Source organism: Micromys minutus (assembly GCF_963924665.1).
Source record: "Micromys minutus genome assembly, chromosome: 32".
NCBI classification, from domain to species: Eukaryota; Metazoa; Chordata; class Mammalia; order Rodentia; family Muridae; genus Micromys; species Micromys minutus.
In genome coordinates this window covers 15,398,790-15,421,029 of record NC_137967.1, presented here as the reverse complement: position 1 = coordinate 15,421,029, position 22,240 = coordinate 15,398,790, and the positions used below count along the sequence as shown (strand labels likewise).

The window sequence follows — 22,240 nt, the reverse complement described above, 5'->3', positions numbered from 1 at the left end:
GTTTGAAGGTATCAGATCCCCTAGAATTGGAGCTACAGGCAGTTGTGAGCTGCCATGTGGTTGCTGGGAATTGAAGCCACATCCTCAGTGCTCTTAACCGCTGAGCCATCTCTCCAGCCCTAAGATTTATTTTTATATGTATGGTGCTCGGTCTGCATGCTCACCTACATGCCAGAAGAGGGCATCAGAACTCATTACGGATTTGTTGTGTATGTTTTCTGGGAACTGAACTCAGGACTTCTGGAAGAGAGTAGCTGGTGCTCTTAACCGATGGTTTAATGGATCTTTCTCTTGGTTAGTCAGTGCTAGCCTGGAAGTCTCTAAGTAACTCAGACTGGCCTCAAACTCAGAATATTTCTGCTCCCTCAGCCTCCTGAGTGGTCAGATGACAGTCTGAACCACCACACTAGCTAGCATCATTTTGTTGTTTGTTCTGTTGTTTTTGTTTGTTTGTTCTCTTTGGTTTGGTTTCCGACAGGATCTATATAGATCTGGCTGGCCTGGAACTTGCTATGTAGAGCAGGCTGACCTCAAACTCAAGAGGTTCACCTGCTTCTGCCTCCTCTACTGGGAATAAAGGCATACACCTGGCTTAACTTAAAACACTGTGTGTGTGTGTGTGTGTGTGTGTGTGTGTGTGTGCATACATGTGCACATGTTGAGGTCAGAGGACAACTTCACAGAGTCAGCTCTCTCTTTGGACCTTATGAGTTCTGGGGATCAAACCCAGGTTGTCAGGCTTGGGAACAAGCACCTTCATCTGCTGCGCCATCTTGAAAACATAAGATTCTGATGTTTTGACAGTTAGCTACAGCTGTGCTGGCACAAAGTGGACAGACACTTTCTGTGGACTCAGGACTGATTCTTAAATGAGGCTTTATTAGGGTCTGAATGAGACATGAACATTGTAGCAAACCAGAAACTCCTGGGTAGGTGGCAGGCCACATTCCCAGAGGAGAGGCCTAAGGGTTTATGAGGAAGCATACAGACCAGAGACTCAGGCCACCTGTGCTCTCTTAGCTTTGTCCTCTTTGGAATCTACTCTGGAGGGGCCCTTGAAACTTCCTTCCGAGCTATGAGACTGGAGACTGAAGCCTGCAGTGGATGTGGTATATGTGTAGTAAGACTCTGACGCCATGATGTTGTTAATCCGCCAGCGTAATGAGACCCAGGCCTTCACTATGTGAGGCCACACGAGGCAGAACAGGATGTAGAAGATCACCATGAGTATAAAGAAGCTGGTAGAAAACTGCAAGCCCAGTACAACAGTCACAAGGGGTCGGGTGGAGGTATATTAGTAGGCAAACCCCTGCCCACCCAATAGGGAAGCCTTTGACTGCCACTCACTTTAACAACAAAGAAGGACCGTTTGCTGCTGAGCGGTAGCCCATGCAAGTGCAGTATAAACATAAGCTGGTAGTCACAATACGTGCTATTGTCTACACCTCTGGTGAGGGAATGGAGTCCATGATTGAGTTCATTAGTGGAGCATCACGCCAAAGAACAGTCTCAGCACACTGCACCTCCCCGCCCCCCCCCCCCCCCCCCCGTGCGCGCGCGCTCGCCCCGACCCCAACACACACCTAGGCTCTGCACCTGGCTTACCTATTGCTCACCAGCACCTTGAGGAAGAAATCAGGTGGGTGGATGCTGTTAGGAATGATGTCGTAGCAAGGGGAGTTCTCCAAACACAGCCACCTACAAGTCCAAGTGGAGGCAAGATGTTGCACCCACACTCCAGGAGAGACACTGCTTTCTCCGATCTGCCTGCTGCCTGGTGACCAAGTCCCAACCCGCTGGGGAAGTGCAGCCAAGTGTTCCCACTGAGCCACACTACCCTTCCAGTCCCTAGTCTCTTCCTTCATCAGTCCGCTCCATTCATTCATTCAATGATGCTGTCTGTCTGAACACCAGCCCTCAAAACAGTTGCTGCCTACTGCCTCCACCTGCTAGCTGACCCAGTTATAGGACTTGAATACCTACTGTGTGCCACCTTCATCCCACAGTCTGGACTAAGTACAAACTAATCCCCTAATTCTCACTAATTCCCTCTTGGCCATTATTCAATAAACCAAAACTGAACATGGTCTTGGGTGCAGTTGGTTAATTTGTCCATTTTAAAGTGGAACTTTCTGGCTGTTTCATGTGACGCTGAAGCACTTGAGAACCATTATTAAAAGTCAGTTTCAGGGCTGGAGAGATGGCTCAGCGGTTAAGAGCACTGGCTGCTCTTCCAGAGGTCCTGAGTTCAATCCCCAGCAACCACATGGTGGCTTACAACCATCTGTAATGGGATTTGACGCCCTCTTCTGGTGTGTCTGAAAATAGCTACAGTGTACACATACAAATATTTTTTTTTTTTAAAAAAAGTTGATTTCAAAGATCTAAGCCCACACATGGCTGTCTTGTGATATATTATGTGTTTCCTTTCATTGAGTAAGAAATGGTTTTTCAAGCCCTTTCATACTAACAAGGTCCTCTACAATTTTCTTCATTTGTTAATATCTCCTCTTAGCTGTCAGTGGATGCTGATCTGTGTTAACTTGTTTGTTTAAAAAAAAAAAAAAGGTATATTGTGCCTAGAGAAACAGGTCCTCTAGGAGACAGTGACAGGCTCTGAGTGGTCAGGACCAAAATGTAAGGAGATATGTGGGCAGGGCGTCTGGGAAAGTTGAGGAGGTACAGGCAGAAGCTCGGGATGGCAAAGGCATGAGGGACTTCACAGGGACTGACTGCCCATCTTGGAGAAAAGGGCATGGCTAAGCCCTCCTGAAGGAAGGAACATGTGATCTAAGGCCTGAAAGCCGAGTAAAAGGCCCCCCACTTCCAGGGGAACCTCTCTCTGCAAAGGATTGCCCTCCTTTGGAAAAACAATACAATTAAGCACAGTGGGCCAAAAGGATGGGGGGCAGAGCTTGTGCAAAGGGTTTATCTATAATCCCCACATTTCAGAAGTAGGATAATCATAATTTTGAGAAGAGTCGGAGCCACATAGTGAGACTCTGTGTAAGACAAAAATAACAGGGTAGGGCTGAGAGGATCCACAGCTCAGTAGGGAGGGTGCTGGCCTGGAAACCAGACCCTGGTAAACTTGTGTGGAGATTCAGAGGAACAAGGGCATCCTAGACTAGTGAATCCACAGTGAATCCATAGGCTAGCCTGGGGGAAGGGGGAACTCTCAGGGCTTGCACTCACTCAATTCCAGGGCTCTTGTGGGACATTATGTAGAACTTTTTGTCACTGGTGGTCCTTACAGACTTCGTTTTCCAGATGAGGCTATTTGTTCTACGCAGGTCCATAAAGAGTCAAAGTGGGTGAGAGCAGAAACAGTTCTTAGCACCTAGGGGAGGGGACCTAGTGGGCAGGGCAGGATTGTGGGACACTTGGCATTACTGTCTCAGGCACCTTGAGTTTAGTTTGCAGGAGGAGTCCCCTGCTTAACTGGAAGTGGAGAGGGGAGACCCTGCAGACCCACCAGCTGTGGACCGGGGCCCCAAAGACATTACTTGTCCAGTGGGCTGTTGTAACGGAAGATTTCTTCTTCCGTGTAGTCTCTGATGGTTTCCTCTGTGCGCCCACCGCCCACCACCTTCAACACATAACTGAAGAACGCAGAGGTAAACAAGGATCACTCAGGGTCTTGAACTATGCATCTCCCTCCCCACTGTCAAGTCCCCGACGTCGGGGGGGGGGGGGCAGTGAGGGGACAACCAGTCTGTCCTCACCTGCCCAAGAAACTGCCAGAGTCTCCCGTCACCAAGTCTTGGACTAAGAAGAAAGGCTGGAATACTGTGGATCGGGAAAGAGAGCAGGGAAGGGAGAGATGAGCTTTGTCCAAAGAGGAATGGAAGAAGAGAGGAGGGGGACTCTAGGTTAGAGCAAACAGTGGTGAGGCTGTGGCAGGAGGGAATGTGTGAGGGACGGGAGGGCAGTAAATTCCGGAGAAGGGATGGAACACACTGTCACGGAAGAGGAAGCACGGCATCTCAGGGTCCGGATTCACACAATCGAAATAGTGCTTGTTTACCGCCTTGGAGTTCTGTATTGTGTAGGAGACATCGAAGGCCAGGCGCTTGCCAGGTGGACAGCCGATTAAGATATTTATCAATAGGAAACCCTGGGAAGGAAAAAAAAAAAAGGCCTTCTGCTGGGGAGTGGCCTAGATTGCTTTGAAGGAGCAGAGGGAGAACCCACAGCCCCACCCCACCAGCATGATCAGGTGACCACCCTGCAGTCTACTGCCAAGTTCTTAAGACCAAATTTCCAGTGCTAAGCTTGGAACCAGGGCCTCTCTCAAGGGCTAAGCAAGCACACTACCCCTGAGCTGCGTTTCCAGCACTTGTTTGATGCCTGTTTGCTTTTGGTTTTGTTGTGATGGTCATTGCTATTTTAATGTAGAAGTGCTCTATCTGCACGTACTCCTGTGTGACAGATGAGGGCATCAGATCCCATTACAGATGGTCGAAAGCCACCATGTGGTTGCTGGGATTTGAACTCAGGACCTCTGGAAGAGCAGCCAGTGCTCTTAACCACTGAGCCATCGCTCCAGCCCTGTTGTTTTAATGAGCATCTTATTAACCTTTAAGTTTTCATACAATATACTTTGATCATATTAACTTCCCATTCCTCCCCTTAACTCCCCACCAGACCCCAACACACTTCGTTTCTTCCCTCAACTTCAAGTTCTTTGCAGCTGCTGGAAACAGAGTCTCCTTGTAAAGCCCTGGTTGGTCTGGAAATTACTACCTAGATCAATATGGACTCCCAAGTCATAGAGATCCTCCGGCCTCTGCCTCCCAAGAGCTGGACAGATAAAAGGTGCTGCATCAACAGATGCAGTTTCCTTGGCTCATGAGACAGACTCTTCTCTGTACCTGTTCAGTGTTGGGATACAGGAATACTTCCGCCATGCCTGCTTAGCTTTCTGTTTTTAGCCTTCGAAACCCATCTAGAAGGCCGGCACTCATCATAACAATAAAGATTGGCAAGCGTGGGTCCCTGAATCCCACCACTAGCAACATAAAAAGGGACCCTGTCTCAGAAAGAAAAAAGAAAGACCACACCTAAAACCTATCTATTTTTTTCCTCTAAACCTCCTTTCTTCCCTTACACGTGTCTTCTTTAGCTTTCTAGAACACACACACACACACACACACACACACACACAGAGGGGGGAGGTGAACAGCCCACTTTTGTTACCCATCCTTGCTTAATCAAGCTTGTTCCTGTTCCTTTAGCCCAACACACGCCATCTAAGGAGTCTGTGCCTATTACAACTGTCTTCTACTTCCTGGGTCATTCTAAATCAGGAAGGAGGGGACCCCAAGGTGAGTTTGCTAGCGGGTGGCTAGGAAAGTTACAAAGAACAAAGACTCTAGGCCTTTTACTGTGTATGAGCTCTCTGGGTTAGTCTGCATTGCTCTGGGCCTCAGCAGACTTTGTGCTAGGGGGACAGCACGCGTGTAAGCAACAGAAGAACAAGAAAGCCAAAGGAAAGGATGAAGAACACTTGAGTCGGAAAACGTAGAACAGCGCGTGAGGGTTGGGGGTGGGCATCTTAGTGATAGAGTACTTGCTTGCTCAGCACCTTCAAAGGCCTAAGTTCCACCTCTAGCACTGGAAATTTCAAAGAAAGACAGACCGTTGGTGTGTAGCACTGTGTAATGGCAGAGGACCTGGAGTTTGATCCACATGACAGCTCACAACCACTTATAACTTTAGTTCCAGGGAATCCAAAGGCCTCTTCTGCCCTGGCCTCTGAAGGCACCAGACACACAGGTGGCCAACAGCCACACACACAGGCAAAAATACTCATCCTTGTATGTTTATAATCCGAATGGATTTACAGCGCTCCTAGGACAGCAACAGGAACCAGCCCTCTGGGGACTTGAGCCAACCCTCCACCCCCAGTACCAGACCCAGTACCCAAACTCCAGTACTCGACTTTGTGTCCCAAGAAGTGAACTGAAGAAGCATCTCCCAGAACTGCCCAACATCTGTGAAGAGGAATGGGTGATTGGGGATTCCAAGGGCCAGGGTCCCCTCTCTCCACCCCTCCCCCAGATTTGGACCATACCTTGACCATAATGGAAGTCTTCTTGATGTTATGTCCAGTCATGCCCTGTTCAGTGCATCTCTCTGTGTCTTTGACTTTAACCTATGGAAGACAGGAAGGAGAGACTGAAATAGAGGACCATCCAAATCTATCCCAGGATCCAGAGACATTCAAAGGCCGGATAACTGGGACTCAGAAGAGAGAATAAGACCTGTGGCTTTTTACTTACTGTTCAGAGGACCAGAGAGACAGCAAGCAAGGAAGGACCTCCTCTCGGGCCTCCTCACCTTGTAGACCATTGTGTTGCGATTAAGAAAGACCTCCTGATTCACAGTTTCTGAAAGGCACTCAGGATCCGCCAACACCACAGCCAAAGCCAGCTTCTTCTCCGAATTAATGGTGGCTCCTGTGGGAGTGGGTGGGGCTTGATGCATGATGCCTGCCCCCAGAGTAATTCATTCAGGTCTCATCCCTTGGTTGCTAAGTAGGCCCTGACCACAGACCTTGGCTATCAAAGCTCGTGAAGGTTTCCTGATGCGACAATAAGGCCGCTTTGAAGGTAAACCAGTTGCCCTTGTCTAGAAAGACATAATTGGGTGCCCTGTTGATGTTGCTGATGTTGTAGAGCTTTTGGTAGGCTTTCATGTTGATGAACAAGCCTTCTGCCGCCAGCCGGTTGCTGAACAGGTAGAAGTAGTAATCCTGGATGCACAGGATGGTCAGCTAGTAAGCGCTGGACAGGAGACACACACCTCAGTGCTGTCCCTCCACCAACTCCCACGTGTCCACCTACCTGGTGTATTGCTTTGTGTTGCCACCAGCGCCAGGTGGGATCGTGCACTGGGTCTGCATAGGGCTGTGGAACCGGTCAGACACCATGAGGTGACAGCGAGGAAGGAGGCAGGCAACTCTAGGATTGTGTTTAGCTCATAGCCCAAAGAAAGAGATAATCACCCAGCTGGCCCCCAAAACTCGGCCTTGTGGGCCCGTGTGGGGTGTGCGGGCCTGCGGAAGCCAGAGTAGGGCCTTGCTTGTGTTTCCAAAGAAGCTACCCAGAGAGTTCACACTGAACCGTGGCCTGACCAGACTATTCTGGCTGGTGAGTCTCACACTTTGGCCTGCTTTGGCCACCCCGGTGCTGGGATTCTGAGCCCAGCCTCACAACCAGGTTTTTCTGTGGGTGCTGTGATTCATACTCAGCTGGTTATGTTTTGTGTATCAAGTATGGCCTCAAAGTCAAGAGTTCTATCCATCACTGAGTCTGGACTAGCAGCATACACAGTTATACCAGGTTCGTTTCTTTTTCTGGAAAGGGCTGGGACTCATGTATCCCAGTCTAGTCCTGAACCCCTATCTTCCTGGGTCCCCCTCCCAAGTGTTGAGATTATAGGCCTGCACCAGCATGTGTTTTCAATCTGAGGGCCTCATGCCTAAGAACCAGTTCAAACCTGTCCTGCCTCCGGCCCCTTCACCTTCCTCACATCCTCGAACTTCAGGTCCCACTCTGGCTGCGCTAACCCCTCAAACTCACCCACCCAGAACAGTTCCCTCTTCACTGCCTCCTGGGCCCACCTTATCGTACTTGGAGTGCAGCCACAGCAGGTAGTAGACAAGGCCTTGGTAAACAGCGAGTGTGTTATTGTTGTGGAAGCCCGAGGAATCAGAGACCAGAGGAGGTAAAGCAAGGTAGGTCTCCTTGCGTTCTACATGCTGCTGCTGGGGCATATCAAACACCTGAGCAGTCTTGAAAGGGCAGATATTCGTGAAGGAGACTATACTGTGGTCCCTGGGCAACAACATGTTGGGAAGTTAAGTTGACAGTTCTCTAGGAACATCCCCAGTCTACATTTTCCACTTTTGAGTTGCTGATTCCCCAAATTTTAACCTGGCCTATATCAAACTCATTTCAGTCCCCTCATGCTCTCTAATTGATCCCTTCTCCCTCCACCCCAGCTAGGTTGTTTGCCTTAATCCCCCCCCCCCCCCATCTCCAAGATGCTCTGCTTGTGGCACCATCTGCAGTTGCTCAGAAACTACCCTTTCCTCTGTACAGTCTCACTACATAGTCCGACGGCCTTACATATTTGAATTCCAAATTCTTCAGCCTTAACCTCACAAGATTTGGGCCATTTCTGAAGTCTGTCAATTACAAGTAAGGCTCCCACGTCTCAAGACCCTCCCACTTCCTCCTTATCCTCTGTTATGGTTTGTACATGCTTGGCCCAGGGAGTGGTACTATTAGAAGGTATGGCCCTGTTGGAATAGGTGTGGCCTTATTGGAGTAGGTGTGTCACAGTGGATGTGGGCTTTAAAACCCTCATCCTTGCTGCCTGGAAGCCAGTCTTCTGCTAGCAGCTTTCAGATAAAGATGCAGAACTCTCAGCTCCTGCACCATGCCTGTCTGGACACTGCCATGTTCCCGCCTTGATGATCCTGGACTGAACCTCTGAATGTGTAAGCCAGCCCCAATTAAATGTTGTCCTTATGAGACTTGCCTTGGTCATGGTGTCTGTTCACAGCAGTAAAGCCCCAATGAATACACCTTCTAACACTCTTCCACCTTCCTCCTCACCCTTAAGTTACAGCTTCCCTCCTCCCTGATGCTCCAAGCTACACTGCTCTTTTCCTCTGACCTGTGTTCCATCCCCACCACCAGGTTATCCTTGGGGTGGCTCCAGGTCCCACCCCTGGGTTGAAAACTCTGAGACAGCTTCATGGGTCCAATCTTTTCACCTTTCACCCTTCACTGTGTAGGGTTTGGGCAGGTCATACTCCATCAACGTTGCCACAGGCAAGAGCCTCTTAACCAAATCTTCCTTTCCAACATCATAAAGATAGACCAGCTGGGGCCAGAAACAGACATGTAAGGGTGTGGAGACCTCCTTAGAGCTCCCAACACGCTCCCCACATCCACCCTACCAAATCCGCCCAGCACCTCATAGAGATTCCCATCCTCAAAGAAGAGGGAGACCAGAGTCTCATCTTCCGAATAGAGGGGAGAGTCCTGTATCTTCTGCAGGTTAGTGTAGGTGTCCCAGCCTTGAGATGGGACCAACCTGTACACGTCATAGCCGCCCTCCAGAAAGTACCATATCTGTGGGTCCAGCGGCATCTATGTGAGTCTTCAGGAACAAGGGGAGCCTCCCGACTCTCCCACCCCACTGTGCCTTCCAAAGATACACACTCTTTGAAAAAGTCCCCCACCCCCTCCAAGTCACCTTCTACTGACCTTTATCTCGGAGTTTCTGAAGGGTGCTCACCTTGACGGGGAAGGAGATTTGGAGGTGAACGAGGAGGGCTTAGAGAGAAAAACAGGGTATCTCACCTCTTCATCTTCTGTGACAACAGCTATATGACCTTTGTAAGAGTTGAGCATGTATTTGATGGTAGAATCTCCTGGGAAGTCCGCCAGATAAATGAAGTGTTCTCTATCGTAGCTTTCGGGACAGAGAGAGGGAGCTCTGAGCATGGGGACATCTGGTATTCTAGACACCTGTTTTTTCCATTGCACCCATAATACAGCAAGTAACCATAGACTGTTTGTTCTCTGACACTGTAGACGATAGCAAAGGGACCCTGTGACTGTGGCTTCAGCTTCCAGAGCGCATGAGAATGCCCTTGTGGTCTTTCTTGGACCTGCATCTCCCCATCTCTGGTGTTTGGGGAACTCCAAGACTCAGCTATCTGGCCTAGGACAGTAAAAATGCTACCTTGCCTAGAAATGGGGTCCTAAGGGTCTTAATGGCAAGCCTCAGAGCCCTGGATCCAGTCACGCCTGAAGATAAACATCTGCTTCATCTTCCCATGTATCAGTCAGGCGATTCTTTATGCTTAAGTGATTCTTGAGTTGGGTTTCTTTCTCTTAAAACCAAATTCATAAAAAAAAAAAAAAAAAAGCAGTTTTCCAACTGTCCATGAAGATGGCATAGGCCCCTGGGTTCCTGATGAGGAAGAGAGTAGACCGGTAAGAAAAGTTCTCAAGTGTCTCCAGAAAACACTTTCTGTTGCTCACATGTACCCAGTCCAGAAAGTTTCATTTTACAAAAGGGCTCCCAGAGCTGGAGTGGGGTGACTCTGAGCAGAGTCCTCGCCTAGAGTCTACTAATGAGGGTCCAGGGTCATGGCTTATCAATGGAGTGTTTCCTAACCTAAGCAAGACCTTTAGCTCCACCCTAGTGACTGGGGGAAAACAGCCCATTGAAGGTATGAAAAAATTGCTTATGGGTTAATTCTAGCTCCAGGATTTCTAAAACCCTCTCTGGCTTCTACAGATACCCATACTCCTATGTGTATACCACTACCACACAGACACACAAACATACACATAATTAAATAAAATAAAACTTTACTGGGAGTTATGGTATAGGCCTTTAATTTCAGCGGGGGTGGGGGGAAGCAGAGGCAGACAGAACATTGAGTTTGAGGCTAGCCTGGTCTGCAGAGTGAGTTCCAGGACAACCAGGGGCCACATAGGTGAGACCTGTCTCAAAATCAAACAGATAGGGCTGGAGAGATGGTTCAGTGGTTAAGAGCACTGACTGTTCTTCCAGAGGTCCTGAGTTCAAATCCCAGCAACCACATGGTGGCTCACAACCATCTGTAATGAGATCTGATTGCCCTCTTCTGGTGTCTGAAGATAGTAACAGGGTACTCATACGTAAAATAATAAATCTTTTAAAAAAACAGATAAAATTATTTCTATAAATAAATATGTGAGTGTGTGTATATGTGTGCGTGTGTGCGTGCGTGCCTGGGTCCTTAGAGAGATGGCTTATACTTACCTTTGCAGGATGAAGTTGCCCCAGATGTACAGTGCGTTGTTCATTGTGTTGAAGAATAAGCCCTTGGGTTTCATAGGAGTGTTGGTATAGGTCTCTGTACCAAGGATCACCAAGAAGTCCAGTTCCTTAGCTGGCCACAGCAGAGGAAAGGAGAAGAGTGTTCACCAAGTCTCTTCCTGACCACTGTCCACCCTGGAAACCGCCCTTGCCCTTTGGTCCTACCTAGAGGGATAAACTGTGGTAATTTGTAGAGGATATCCAGAATCTGGAAGTCTAGAGGTAGGAAAACAGCATCCTGAAGCCTGAAGAACTCTCTTGAAACCCTAATCTCACACTGTAAGCAAGGCCAGAGTTACTGTTCTCCAAGCTCGGAGCAGGGTGACCCTTCAATCCAGGCACTCAGGAGGCAGGGGTATGTGGCTCTTTGAGAGTTTGAAGACAGCTTGGTCTACAGAGGGAGTTCTAGGCCAGCAAGGGCTCCATAATAAAACCTTGCTTCAAAAAACAAAAAAAAATTAAAACAAATCCCCACCCACCTTTAAGAATCTACTGGCTTTCCATTTAAGATAGAAACCTTGTTGATTTATTATATTTACGCTATGTGAATATGTATGTGTATGTGTGCGTACACGTGCACATTTCTCAGCAACAGAAGACGGCTTCGGGAGTCTCCTCTCCTACGATGTGAGTCTCCAAAACGGAGCTTAGGTTATCAGGCTCGGCGGCAAGTACCTGTACCCACTGAGACATGTTGTTGGCTAGAATATCAAAATGCAAGTCTGCGCAGACACACAGTTGGAGATTCCTCCTCTCTGGTCCTTTTTGAGACTGTTTTTATCTCAAAGAGAACATAAAACTCAACCTCCTTGTGGACTACAGGGCCTTCCAGATGTGGTTTTGGGGCCGTCTACAGGCTTCCTCTTATCCTCTTCTCTGTCCCCTAGACACACTGGCTTCCCCAGCCTCTGGACTGCTTATGTAAGAGTAGCGCGTGTAAGGTGGCTATCCGGTCCCCAGTCCCAGCTGCTGCACGGGTCTCTTCTGACCTGCAGGGCAACCTGATTTACCTCTATTATAGCAGAGTAGGTAAAATTCCCCGGAGGCAATTTTTACTAACAACAGCAGGCTCTTCTCATCGGGGATGTATGTAGCCCATTCGATGGTGCAGTTCAAGTCTCCTGGAGGAGAACGGAATCTATAGCAGTCTAGAATCCAGCCATCCCCATAACCTTTCATACCCTTTCTCAGAGGCCTACTACCCCCTCCTACTCCAAATCACAAAAAAAAAAAAAAAAAAAAAAAAGAGTACCTGGAAACTTGCTGCATACTGACCATTCCCTCGGCACCATCTCAAAGGACACGAGGCCAGCTGTGGATCAAGTCAGATGCCATGCTCAGGCCCTTTCTAGACCATCAGCACCTTCAGGGCATCCTACCCAACCAGCGCCCCATCGGGGTTCCCCACACCCTTAAACCTCTTAGTCCAGGGATTCTAGGGGTCAGGCTGACTTCTGGCATTTTCATCTTTACACTTGACCTACTGTCTCAAAAACAACTTTAGATATGGAGGTGTGACCAATGCAAGCAATCAGAGCACATCCTGTGGCTGGGTGTGGAATGAATGCAGCAAAGCATGGTGGTGCACAACCAGTGATCTAGCATTTTCTGGTAGATTCCATACGGGCTCTCTAATGCTGAGCCACACTTTGGCCCTGCTTTTGCCTGTTTTAGTTCAAGATGGCTTCCAGCTCTTGCTCCTTCTGCCTTAGACTTCCAAGTGTTGTGACTACCATCTGTGGACCACCATGTCCAGTGAACTTATTTAATCTTTATATTAACCCAAAGAAACACTTCAGAGTTGCCATCTGGTCCCATTTTATAGATAGATGGGAAAGTGTGTGAGGGAACTCCTGTTACTTGGTGAAAGCCACAAATCTAGGATTCCATGGAACAGGCTGGTGGGGTTGGGGGGACCTGTGTATAGTCACTGTGCTAATACAATAACAGGGACTTGTCAACTACTCTTTTTTGTTTGTTTTTCCAGACAGGTTTTTATCTGTGTGGCTGTCCTGGAACTTATTCTATAGACCGGGCTGACCTTGAACTCAGAGATAGGCTTGTCCCTGCCTCCAGGGTGCTGAGATTAAAGGTGTTCACCACCAATGCCCAGCTTAACACCTACTTTTGCTAACAAAGAAACACATCCATTCTCTTTTCAGCTGGGCCTGGCAGAAGATGCGAGTTGGGAAGCTGAGACTAGAAGAGTCCCTGAGTATCAGTGTGGGCCTTTAATTCAGCAGGCAGAGGCAGGGAGAGCTTTTCAGAGGTGAAGCTAGCTTGGCCAACGTTGTGAGTTCCAAGAGAGCAAGTTACATGCTAAGATCCTGTCTCAAAAACAAACAAGTAAACGATGTGGCGTGAGGAAGACCTCGAGGCTCTGCTGCCTGACCTCTGGACCTACCAAGAAATGTGGTCATCCTGCCTAACACTGCATGTGAGCCTGCCTAAGGTTTTATGATCGCATCGTTTTCTCTGTGTGTTTGCATGCTGCTACGTACATGAACTACCTGAAAGCCTAGCCCTGGAGGAGGCCGACAGAGACCAGCAGAACCCCTGGAATGCGATGAGGAACTGAAGAGCAGCCGGTGCCCTCAGTCTCTGAGCCATCTCTCTGGTCCCCCCCCCCGCCCCCACATTTTTTTGAGAGAAGGCCTCACTATGTAACCCTAGCTATCCTGGAACTCCCTATGTAGACCAGGATGCCCCCAGGTTCCTGCATGCTGTGCACGTATGAGTGTGTTAGAGGGACACCCTATGGGAGCTGGTTCTTTTCTTCCTTCAGGTGGGTCCCAGGGACTGAATTCAAGACCTCGGGCTTAGCAACAAGCATTACCCGTTCCCATACCCACAGAACAACCCTGAGCCTGCCACTTCCTCTGACGACACATAGCAAGAAATAAGAGCCCCAGGTGAGAGTGTGGGGGGAAAGAGCCTGTCTCCTGAGTGCTCAGAAGACACAGGCTTTTACCTGTGATGGTTCCGATGTGAACATAACCCTCATTCTTGCCCATGGTGAGGGCTAAAACGTACTCAGAACCATTGCCGCTGGAAAACACCGGGCACAGCTTCTTAATGCACTCGCTAGACAAGACTCGAACCCAGCTGCCTAGGGGATTAAACGTGGGGACATAAAACCAGCTTGGTCAGAATGAGGCCTGGACCCCAACCCTTTCTTTTTCTGCTCTTACAGAGCCTGTTACCTGTCCTCTTAGCCTGAAGCAACATGTCGGTGTGGCGTTAACGCCTCTCCCAACCAGTCCTCTACCCTTGAATTCTAGCTTGCTATGACTGGTTTTGGTTTTATGAAATAGGCTTTTTAACACTGTAGCTCTGGCTAGCGCAAAAACTCTATCTATAGCCCAGGCTGGCCAGCTTCCTCCTACTGCCTGCCTCAATGCTGCGGTGTCAGGTATGTCCCACTGTACGGGAGCTACTCGTGATGTCTAGATGAGCTCACCCCTTCTTTTGTTCCCTTGGTTCTGAACTGTGTTCTGGACAGAGTGAGGCAAATCAGAGGCCCTTCCAGCTTGTAGCCACTAGCCAAAAGATATGTGGCTCTCCGGGGCTGGGTGTGGGTAGGAATCACAAAGTTCAGCAAGAGACCAAGGGTTATATTGTGTACCTGGATACACCTCAGTCTGAAGTCAGAGTGCTCTGGGCTTCTGGGTCAGGTAAACCGATCCTCAGGCATGCCCCACTTCTGTCTTGTTTTCTTTTGCCCCCACCGCCATCCCAAGGGAGTGGGTTGAGGCAGTTCTCACTAAGTTTCCCAGGCTGTCTGGAACCTAATACATAGCCCATGATTACCCTGAACTATAGATATAGTCTCAAGTGCTAGAATTAGATGTTAGCAACATCCCTTCCCTTGTGTGTGCTTCCCCATCTCCAGGATTTTGCGGAGCCTAGATTCACCTCAAACAGGCTATATGTATCCTGATGACCCTACCTCTGTTTCCCAAGTGTTGGGATGAAAGGTGTACACACAATGGTGACGCCTGGACTGTTTCCTTTCTGGTCAACATCCTTCTTGGTTTTGTTTCTCTGACACCCACATGTCCTCCACCCTTTGCCCCCCCCCGGGGGGGTTCTCACTGCTGCTGTGGCTTTGGTCGAAGAGTGTGGTGTAGTTGCCCGTGAAATAGTAGACAAGCTGGTTCTGCCGAATGAAGAGCGTGCTCTCGGTGGCAATGGTGTCGTGGATGGTGGCTGAGAAGCCAAGAACGGGACAGTAGTAGGAGCCGACCCAGCAACTGTCAATACTCAGCTGCAGGGGAGCAGAGCACTTGTGAACCAGTGTGAGACCTCAGCCTCCGACTTCTGCCTTGGCTATCACTACCGTTCTAACTGCCTAGAGAAGACACGCTATCCCGGTCTGAACATTGGACACAGCCTAGAGTTAAACAGTGTTCAGAGTGTGCAACGGTCCCTGTGCCCGTGTCAGAGTTCCCATGTTGAATCTAGAGAGACAGCAATACCCGTAGAAGCCAGAGGCACCAGATTCCCTGCAGCTTGAGTTACAGATGGTTGTGAGCTGCCACGTTGGTGCGGGACTTGAATCCCGGATCCTCTGGAAGGGCAGCCAGTGCTCTCAAACTCTGAGCCATCTCTCCACCCCCCCCAAGAAATGTATCTTAAAAAAATATTTAAATGTGTGCTTCCTAGCAGTGAAACTGTTCTTCAGGCCCCGTTGCTGGAGACTGGCATATCTTTGAAGTCCCATGCCATAGTCCCAGACCCCCACCTATGGGCTAAGACCCAGCACTGCCCAGAAGCCCAAGTGTGCACCTGCTCTCCCTCACCTCCAAGAAAACATAGTCCTGGAAATTAGTGTCCGAAAACAGGATGGCTTTCTCAGTACTAAAGCCCCCAAGGATGAACACGGGTGCGTGGTTCACAGTGAACCACAGGGGTCTTGATTTCTGGTTCCAGAAGTGAGACGACTCTAGGACAAGGCTCTGTCAGGGGAACAGAAATGCCATTCAGCCCCCACCTCTCTGCACCTCCACCTCTGCCACAAGCCAAAGTTCTCATCCTGATGACAAAGCCTCTGCTGCTGGCTGTCCCCTCCCTAACCTCACTCTCCTCCACTCTAACCCAGGCCCTGCCTCTTCCTTGTTTTCTGCTCATCCCAGGGGCTTTGCAGCAGCCTCTTCATTCCTTTTCCATCTTACACACACACACACACACACACACACACACACCCCACGCTCACACTGGAATACGGGTGTAGGGACCATGAAGGATAGTGTCAGGTGGGAATTCTCTGACAGGAGGCAGGAAATCATTCCCTCCTTTAGAGCCTCAGTATTCTTGTCTTTGAAGTGAGTAAACACAGCAGGTGAGCTGGCTTGGTGGGTAAAAGACACTTGCCACCAAGCTTGATGTCCTGAGTTTAATGACAGAAACAGAGAATCAACTCCTGATTGTCTTCTGACTTCCACACATGTGCCCCATGTGTGTCCGCCATCACAACATGGAATCATATGTTAGAAAAGTTCAAATGAACCCGAATCCTGGCTTGGTGCCTCACATCTAGGATACTCTAGTATAGCCTGGTCTGTACAGTGAGTTCCAGACCCCTGCAGACTATACTGAAACCTTGTTACAAAACACCACACACAGGGGAGCCTGTGAGATGGCTTGGCAGGTAATGGCTCCTGCCGCCAAGCCTAATGTCTCTTAGTTCAATCCCAGGCAATTCCACAAGGTGGACCGAATACAAGCCCCTAAAAGTTGTCCTCTGACCTCCACATGCATACCATGGTATAAACACATACAAAATAATAGAAAATGCCTACATAAAATCCAATGAGACGATGGGGATGGGCTATCAATCACCCTGTGCTCACCTAGAAAGCCAGACACTCCAGCCGCTAGCACTGGGAGGCTGTGTGTGCATGTGTGTAAACACCCCTCCCTCTCTAGATTGACTCTAAAAGAGAAACTCAAAGGTACAGTTGAGAAAATGGTACCTGGGGCCCAGAGATCAAGGAAACTGTTCTGCAAATGGGGTCTCTGTGGGTTTGGAAGTTTGAAGATAAGGCATGGGTAATCCGAGTATGACCCCCATTGGCAGCCCTCACCTCATACCCCATGGTGAAGATAGATTTGCCTTCTGAGTCTCTTTTCAAGAAGCCATTCATATTCACATAGAACCTGCAAGGAGGCTCCCATGAGGAATGCCATCTCAGGGACTCCACCCTGCTCACAGCAACCTCCCCTTGCCCCCTCCCCACTGGCTTCCCCTGCTTCCTTGGGGATTCTGAGGGTTGCCTCTCCGAGTGTGCACACTATCAGAAACAGCACCTTTTCCGGGGAATGAAGGGCCCTAGGCCATTAGTGTAGATGTCCACTGAGATGACCACGGAGCCATTTTTCAAGGGCATGGGTGTGTACCAGTTCAGGACGCACATGGACTCTGCCTGGCAGTCATTTGCTGATTGGATGGGGCACAGAGGCACAGAGGAATCAGAGGCCGCCAGAAGCCCAGGTGGGCCTCAGGGCACTCCCAGACTACCTATCCCCACCCGCTACCACCAAGCAGTTCGGCCCACTTGTGCTGCGCATTGGAGCGGCCTCCATCAGAATCTGCAGGTTTTCAGTCTTCCAACGGTAAAAGTTGACTGAGTGCATGTAGCTGACCAGGACCATGGGCTTCATCCCCATCAGGTGGCCTTTTCGGGCCAGCACCTCGCTATCCTGAAGGGGAAGAGGGCATAATTTAGTTTCAGGGTCCACTGCCTGGAGACCTTCGGAGTAATGTCCTGCATCCTGAGCTCAGTGGACACAGCAGGTTCTCTCCACCACAAAGGGTCAGAGGTCAGGGCTGTGCATTCTGCTATGCTGCCACATGCTTGCCCCCAGGGCTCCAGAGGGTGACACAGCAGGCTCTTTCGTTCAAGGCTAGTCCAGAAGAATACAAAGGGAGTTTGAGGTCAGCCTGGGCTACAAAGTAAGACTGTCTCAAAAATAAGCAAATCAATAAAAGCTAGAGGCCGGGTGTAGCAACATTTATCTTTCTCCTCCCCAGGAGACAGAAACAGGAGAATCACAAGTTTGAGGCCAGTCTGATTTATACAGAGAGGCCTAAGTGAGCCAGGACTGTGTATCTATCTGTCTCCTGGGTTTTTGTTCTCTCTTCTGGAATCTGCAAGGGACCAGGCACACAGGTGGTATACACACACACACACACACACTCCGGCAAGACACAAATAAAAGGTTTTAAGAACAACAACAACAACAACAACAAAAAAAACGTTCGACTCGTGGTTGGTTAAGTCTGTGAGCCCATCACTCAGATAAGGCGGAGGAGTCAGTGCAAGTTCAAGGCCAGCTTGATCCAAGTGGGAAGTTCCAGAGCAGCCCCAGGTCCCATAGTAAAACATTGCCTCAAAACGCACAAAAGTAAAGCTGGGCGTGGTACACACCTATAATCCCAGTGCAAAGGAGGCAGGAGAATGCTGAGTTCAAGAACAGCCTGGGACACAGTCAATCCAGTTCTCAGAGAACACATTAACACTTCTCTGGTGCTTTATCATGAGTGAGTTACAGCTCAATAAACTTAAAACTTTTCAGTGGTGCCCCGAGAAAAGATTTTTCTACATAGCCCAGGCTAGACTCCTTTGTTCTGTAAATACGGACTTACACTGACACTTTTTATTCAATCCCTTTCTATAGATTTACTTATTTTACCTTTTAAAAAAGATTTATTTATTTTGTATGAGTTCGCTGTTGCTGTCTTTTTTTTTACTGTTTGTGTTTTATTAACATACATATAAAATAACACATATGTTTTAAAATTAGTAATTATCAATTATTGCCACTGTCTTCAGACACACCAGAAAAGGGCATCAGATCCCATTACAGATGGTTGTGAGCCACCATGTGGTTGCTGGGATTTGAACTCGGGACCTCTGGAAGAGCAGTCAGTGCTCTAACCGCTGAGCCATCTCTCCAGCCCCTACTTATTTAACATGCAGTATACGCTCCCATGAAGCCTATAGAGGCAGGATGCTCAAAAGTCTGAGGTTATTCTTGGCTACACGTCAGGTTAGCCAGCCCGGGTTAAGGAACATTAGGCTATGGCATCAAAGAATGAGGGCGGGGCTGGAGAGATGGGCGGCTCAAAGGTTACGAGTGTGTACTTACTGTACTTCCAGACAGCTAAGTTATGGCTCCCAACATCTATGTCAAGCCACAAAGGCTTTGTAACAATTCCAGGAACTCGTCACCCTCTTCTGACCTCCATATGCAACTGTGTGCCCATGTGTACCTTCATATATAATTAAAAATAAGACAAATGCTCTTTTTTTAAAAAAATAAATAAATAAATAACTATTAATAGACACGCCATCCCATTGACACTGTTCTTGTTGGAGGTTCGAGGAGCATTCAGGAGAAAGATAATGAGGTGAGTGTGGGTGGCCCCTTAGGTGCTCATGTTTGAGTGTTTGGTTCTATTTGAGTAGGACTGATTACATGTGGCCTTCTTGGAGGAGGTGTGTCAGTCGGGGTGGAATGCCTTGAGGTCTCAAAAGTCTGCACCAATTTAGTTTCTCTGCCTCCTGCTTGCGGATGGGGGTTTAAGCTCTCGGAGGTTCCCCACCATGTTTGTTCCTGGCTGTGGTGTTCATGGACTCCTACCGAGTTGCCTTGATCATGGAGGTTTTGTTAAGGCAATGTAAATGTAGTAGCAGAGACAGGTGCCTGACTGTGCAGACACACTAGGATTACTGGAATGGCGCACTGAGGGGCTGAGGCCGTGATGGTAGCAGGAAGCAGGGGTAGCATGCGCAAATCCTTGGGCTCTGTCCTTAGACCCTAAAAAAGATGAGCTGCGGCTCAATTTTGAAATGGGGGAAGCTCTTTTTTTCTTTTCTTTTTCTTTTTTTTTCTTTTCTTTTCTTTTTTTTCTTTTCTTTTCTTTCTTTTTTTTTTTTTTTTTTGGCCCTACTGTGTTCTTGTATCTATTGGGAGACTGAATCCCTAAGGCCTTCAGGTTTGGTGGAGATGGCTATTAAACTGTATTGAAAAACATTACTGAAAATGATGGAAATTGGAGACTTACAGAAATCGGCCCAGTCATTCAGTAAGCTCTCACCTGTCCCGAACAAGAAAAGTTGATTTGCAGGTAGTAAGGGAAGCTCAAATATTTCTGTAAGGAAAGGTAGGGAAAATACCTAGTCACTTGGTGTGCTGACTCAAGATTCCTCTGTTTACTGGCCCCAAATCCCTTTGATAGTCTTGATCTCACTTCCCTCACCTCTTCCAGATTGATTGGCGAGTCCACCAACTTTCTGAACACCTCGGCCACTGTGTTGATGGGCTGGTGATCCTGAAATCGATCTTTGGAGAGACTCAAGCCTACATTCTCGAACTTGTTCAGGACAACACGCCAGTTGCAATTCTGTAAAATATCTATCGCCCACGACTTCAACGACAGCAACAGCACAAGCCACAGTACCCAGAATGCCCATAGGTTTGGTCTCCTCGGCCACACAAGGCTGACAGGGGACATGGCTGGCCAGGACACCATGTAGCTAGAACCTGGAGAATGTGAGGATCAACACCCACTTGCAAATCGGCTTGCTGAGGCTGATCGCTAGGAAACCCGCGCTCAATTCCTGCCCTTTTTCCCACTCCTCCTCCTAGCTCCACCTTTGATCCGGCTTCTGGGCCCCTTATTCTCTGCCCTGGCCCTGTTCTTAGACCTAGCCACGCCCTTACTCTCAGCTCCTCCCTTACTAAGACTCCTTGCCCCGCCCCTTCTCTTACTCTCAGCCCCTCCCCTACTAAGACTCCTTGCCCCGCCCCTGCCCTTGGCCCCTCCCCTACTAAGGCTCTTCGTCCCGCCCCTGCTCTTGGCCCCTCCCCTGCTAATGCTCCTCGCCCCGCCCCTGCTCTTCCTCTCGGCCCGGTCCCTGCTTTTACTACGGTCCCGACTCCTGCGTCTCTTTTCACCCCGTTTCCTAGTCGCTCTCCGTCCCTTTGCCCTGGCCTTGCTCTTCTCTGTTCCAGTTCCTGGAACTCTTAACCTACCCTTCGCCAAATTTCTCTTTTTTTTTCTTGCCTTGCCCGAGCCCTTGCTATTTTCCCCACCACTGCGCCCCTCAGCGGTCAGAGATTTGGCTCCGTTCTCACAAGCTTCCTCGCCCTCACACTGCTCTTCACCACTCCCCTTTCTCTTTGCACTGCCCGAGAACCGGCTTCTAGACTTCTTGTTCTTTGGTGAGTCCTCACCCACACCTAGGTATTCGCTAGGCCCTTTGCCTTGGCTCAAGTTGTTCTGAGTCTTTCTGAAGATCAGATCCTCCTCGCTCTGCTTTCTCTCTTGGCCACGCCCCTGGTCTTGGCTCAGACCCGGAATGTTGTCATAGTTCGAATCCTCGCTCTGTCTTCTCTCTTGGTCACGGCGCGGGTCCTGGCTCAGGCCCTGAGTGCTGAGGTAGTTCGAATCCTCGCTCTTTCTTCTCTCTTGGTCACGGCGCGGGTCCTGGCTCAGGCCCTGAGTACTGCAGTAGTTCAGATCTTCTCTCTGTCTTCTCTCTTGGTCACGGCGCTGGTCCTGGCTCAGGCCCTGAGTGCTGAGGTAGTTCGAATCCTCGCTCTTTCTTCTCTCTTGGTCACGGCGCTGGTCCTGGCTCAGACCCTGAGTGCTGAGGTAGTTCAGATCGTCTCTCTGTCTTCTCTCTTGCCCACACCTCTGGTCCTGGTTCAAGCGCCAAAATCTGCTGTAGATTGGGTCCTCGCTCCCCTTTCTCTCCTGGCAGTGCCGCTGGTCCTGGCTAGTTATCCCTGGGTGCTGGGCAAACTGGCCCTCCTGCTCTTCCCACCTCTTCTCTTTAAAGCCCTTCTCCCACCGTGGTGGTTTCTCAGCACCAGCCTGCCCCTCCGCACCAGCCCTCTCCTTAGGGAACCATTTGTGGTCGCAGGGCCACTCTACTCCTCGGGGTGTCTCCTCTCTTCCAGTTGTGTCTTCACAGGGTTGTCGCTCCTCACTCCAGTCCTTTCTCTCTCTACTATTAGACCTGTCCTCCCATTTGGCTCTCTCTTCGAGGAACCCCCTCTCGTAAATAATTCTCTCCTTGTCCCAGTAGGTTTCTCTGCCTTGACTTAGCTCGTGATCTCTGGGTCTCTCTTGGGTAAAGACTGTCCTCTGGTTGCAAGTCCTCCCGTCGTCCCACACCCACTCTGACCTCGCGATCCTCACTGTCCCCACCGGCAACTTTTCTTTCCACCTTTTCTCATCTCTCCTGTCCATTCCCTGAACGCCCACCTACTCTATGCCCCGCCTCTTCTAGCCATGCCCATACTCCTCTGCCGGCTTCAGATCTTAACCACGCCC

The 22,240-nt window shown here is 49.3% G+C and overlaps 1 protein-coding gene across 1 annotated transcript; it reads right to left on the bottom strand.

Moving 5' to 3' along the window:
- Positions 1–997: 997 nt before the first annotated feature.
- Positions 998–20,431, bottom strand: CATSPERG (cation channel sperm associated auxiliary subunit gamma; the record flags this gene model as incomplete). Its single annotated transcript, XM_080908669.1, has 27 exons — positions 998–1,249; positions 1,348–1,447; positions 1,606–1,698; positions 3,196–3,285; positions 3,507–3,602; positions 3,726–3,789; positions 3,961–4,117; positions 6,077–6,157; positions 6,343–6,461; positions 6,559–6,757; positions 6,849–6,911; positions 7,628–7,841; positions 8,789–8,898; positions 8,991–9,149; positions 9,381–9,492; positions 10,837–10,966; positions 11,059–11,109; positions 11,904–12,011; positions 12,146–12,205; positions 13,865–14,002; positions 14,989–15,160; positions 15,696–15,851; positions 16,980–17,052; positions 17,203–17,332; positions 17,451–17,595; positions 19,997–20,050; positions 20,159–20,431. The coding sequence occupies 27 exons, from the start codon at positions 20,429–20,431 to the stop codon at positions 998–1,000; spliced, it is 3,399 nt and encodes a 1,132-aa protein (XP_080764795.1).
- Between the last annotated feature and the right edge of the window lie 1,809 nt (positions 20,432–22,240).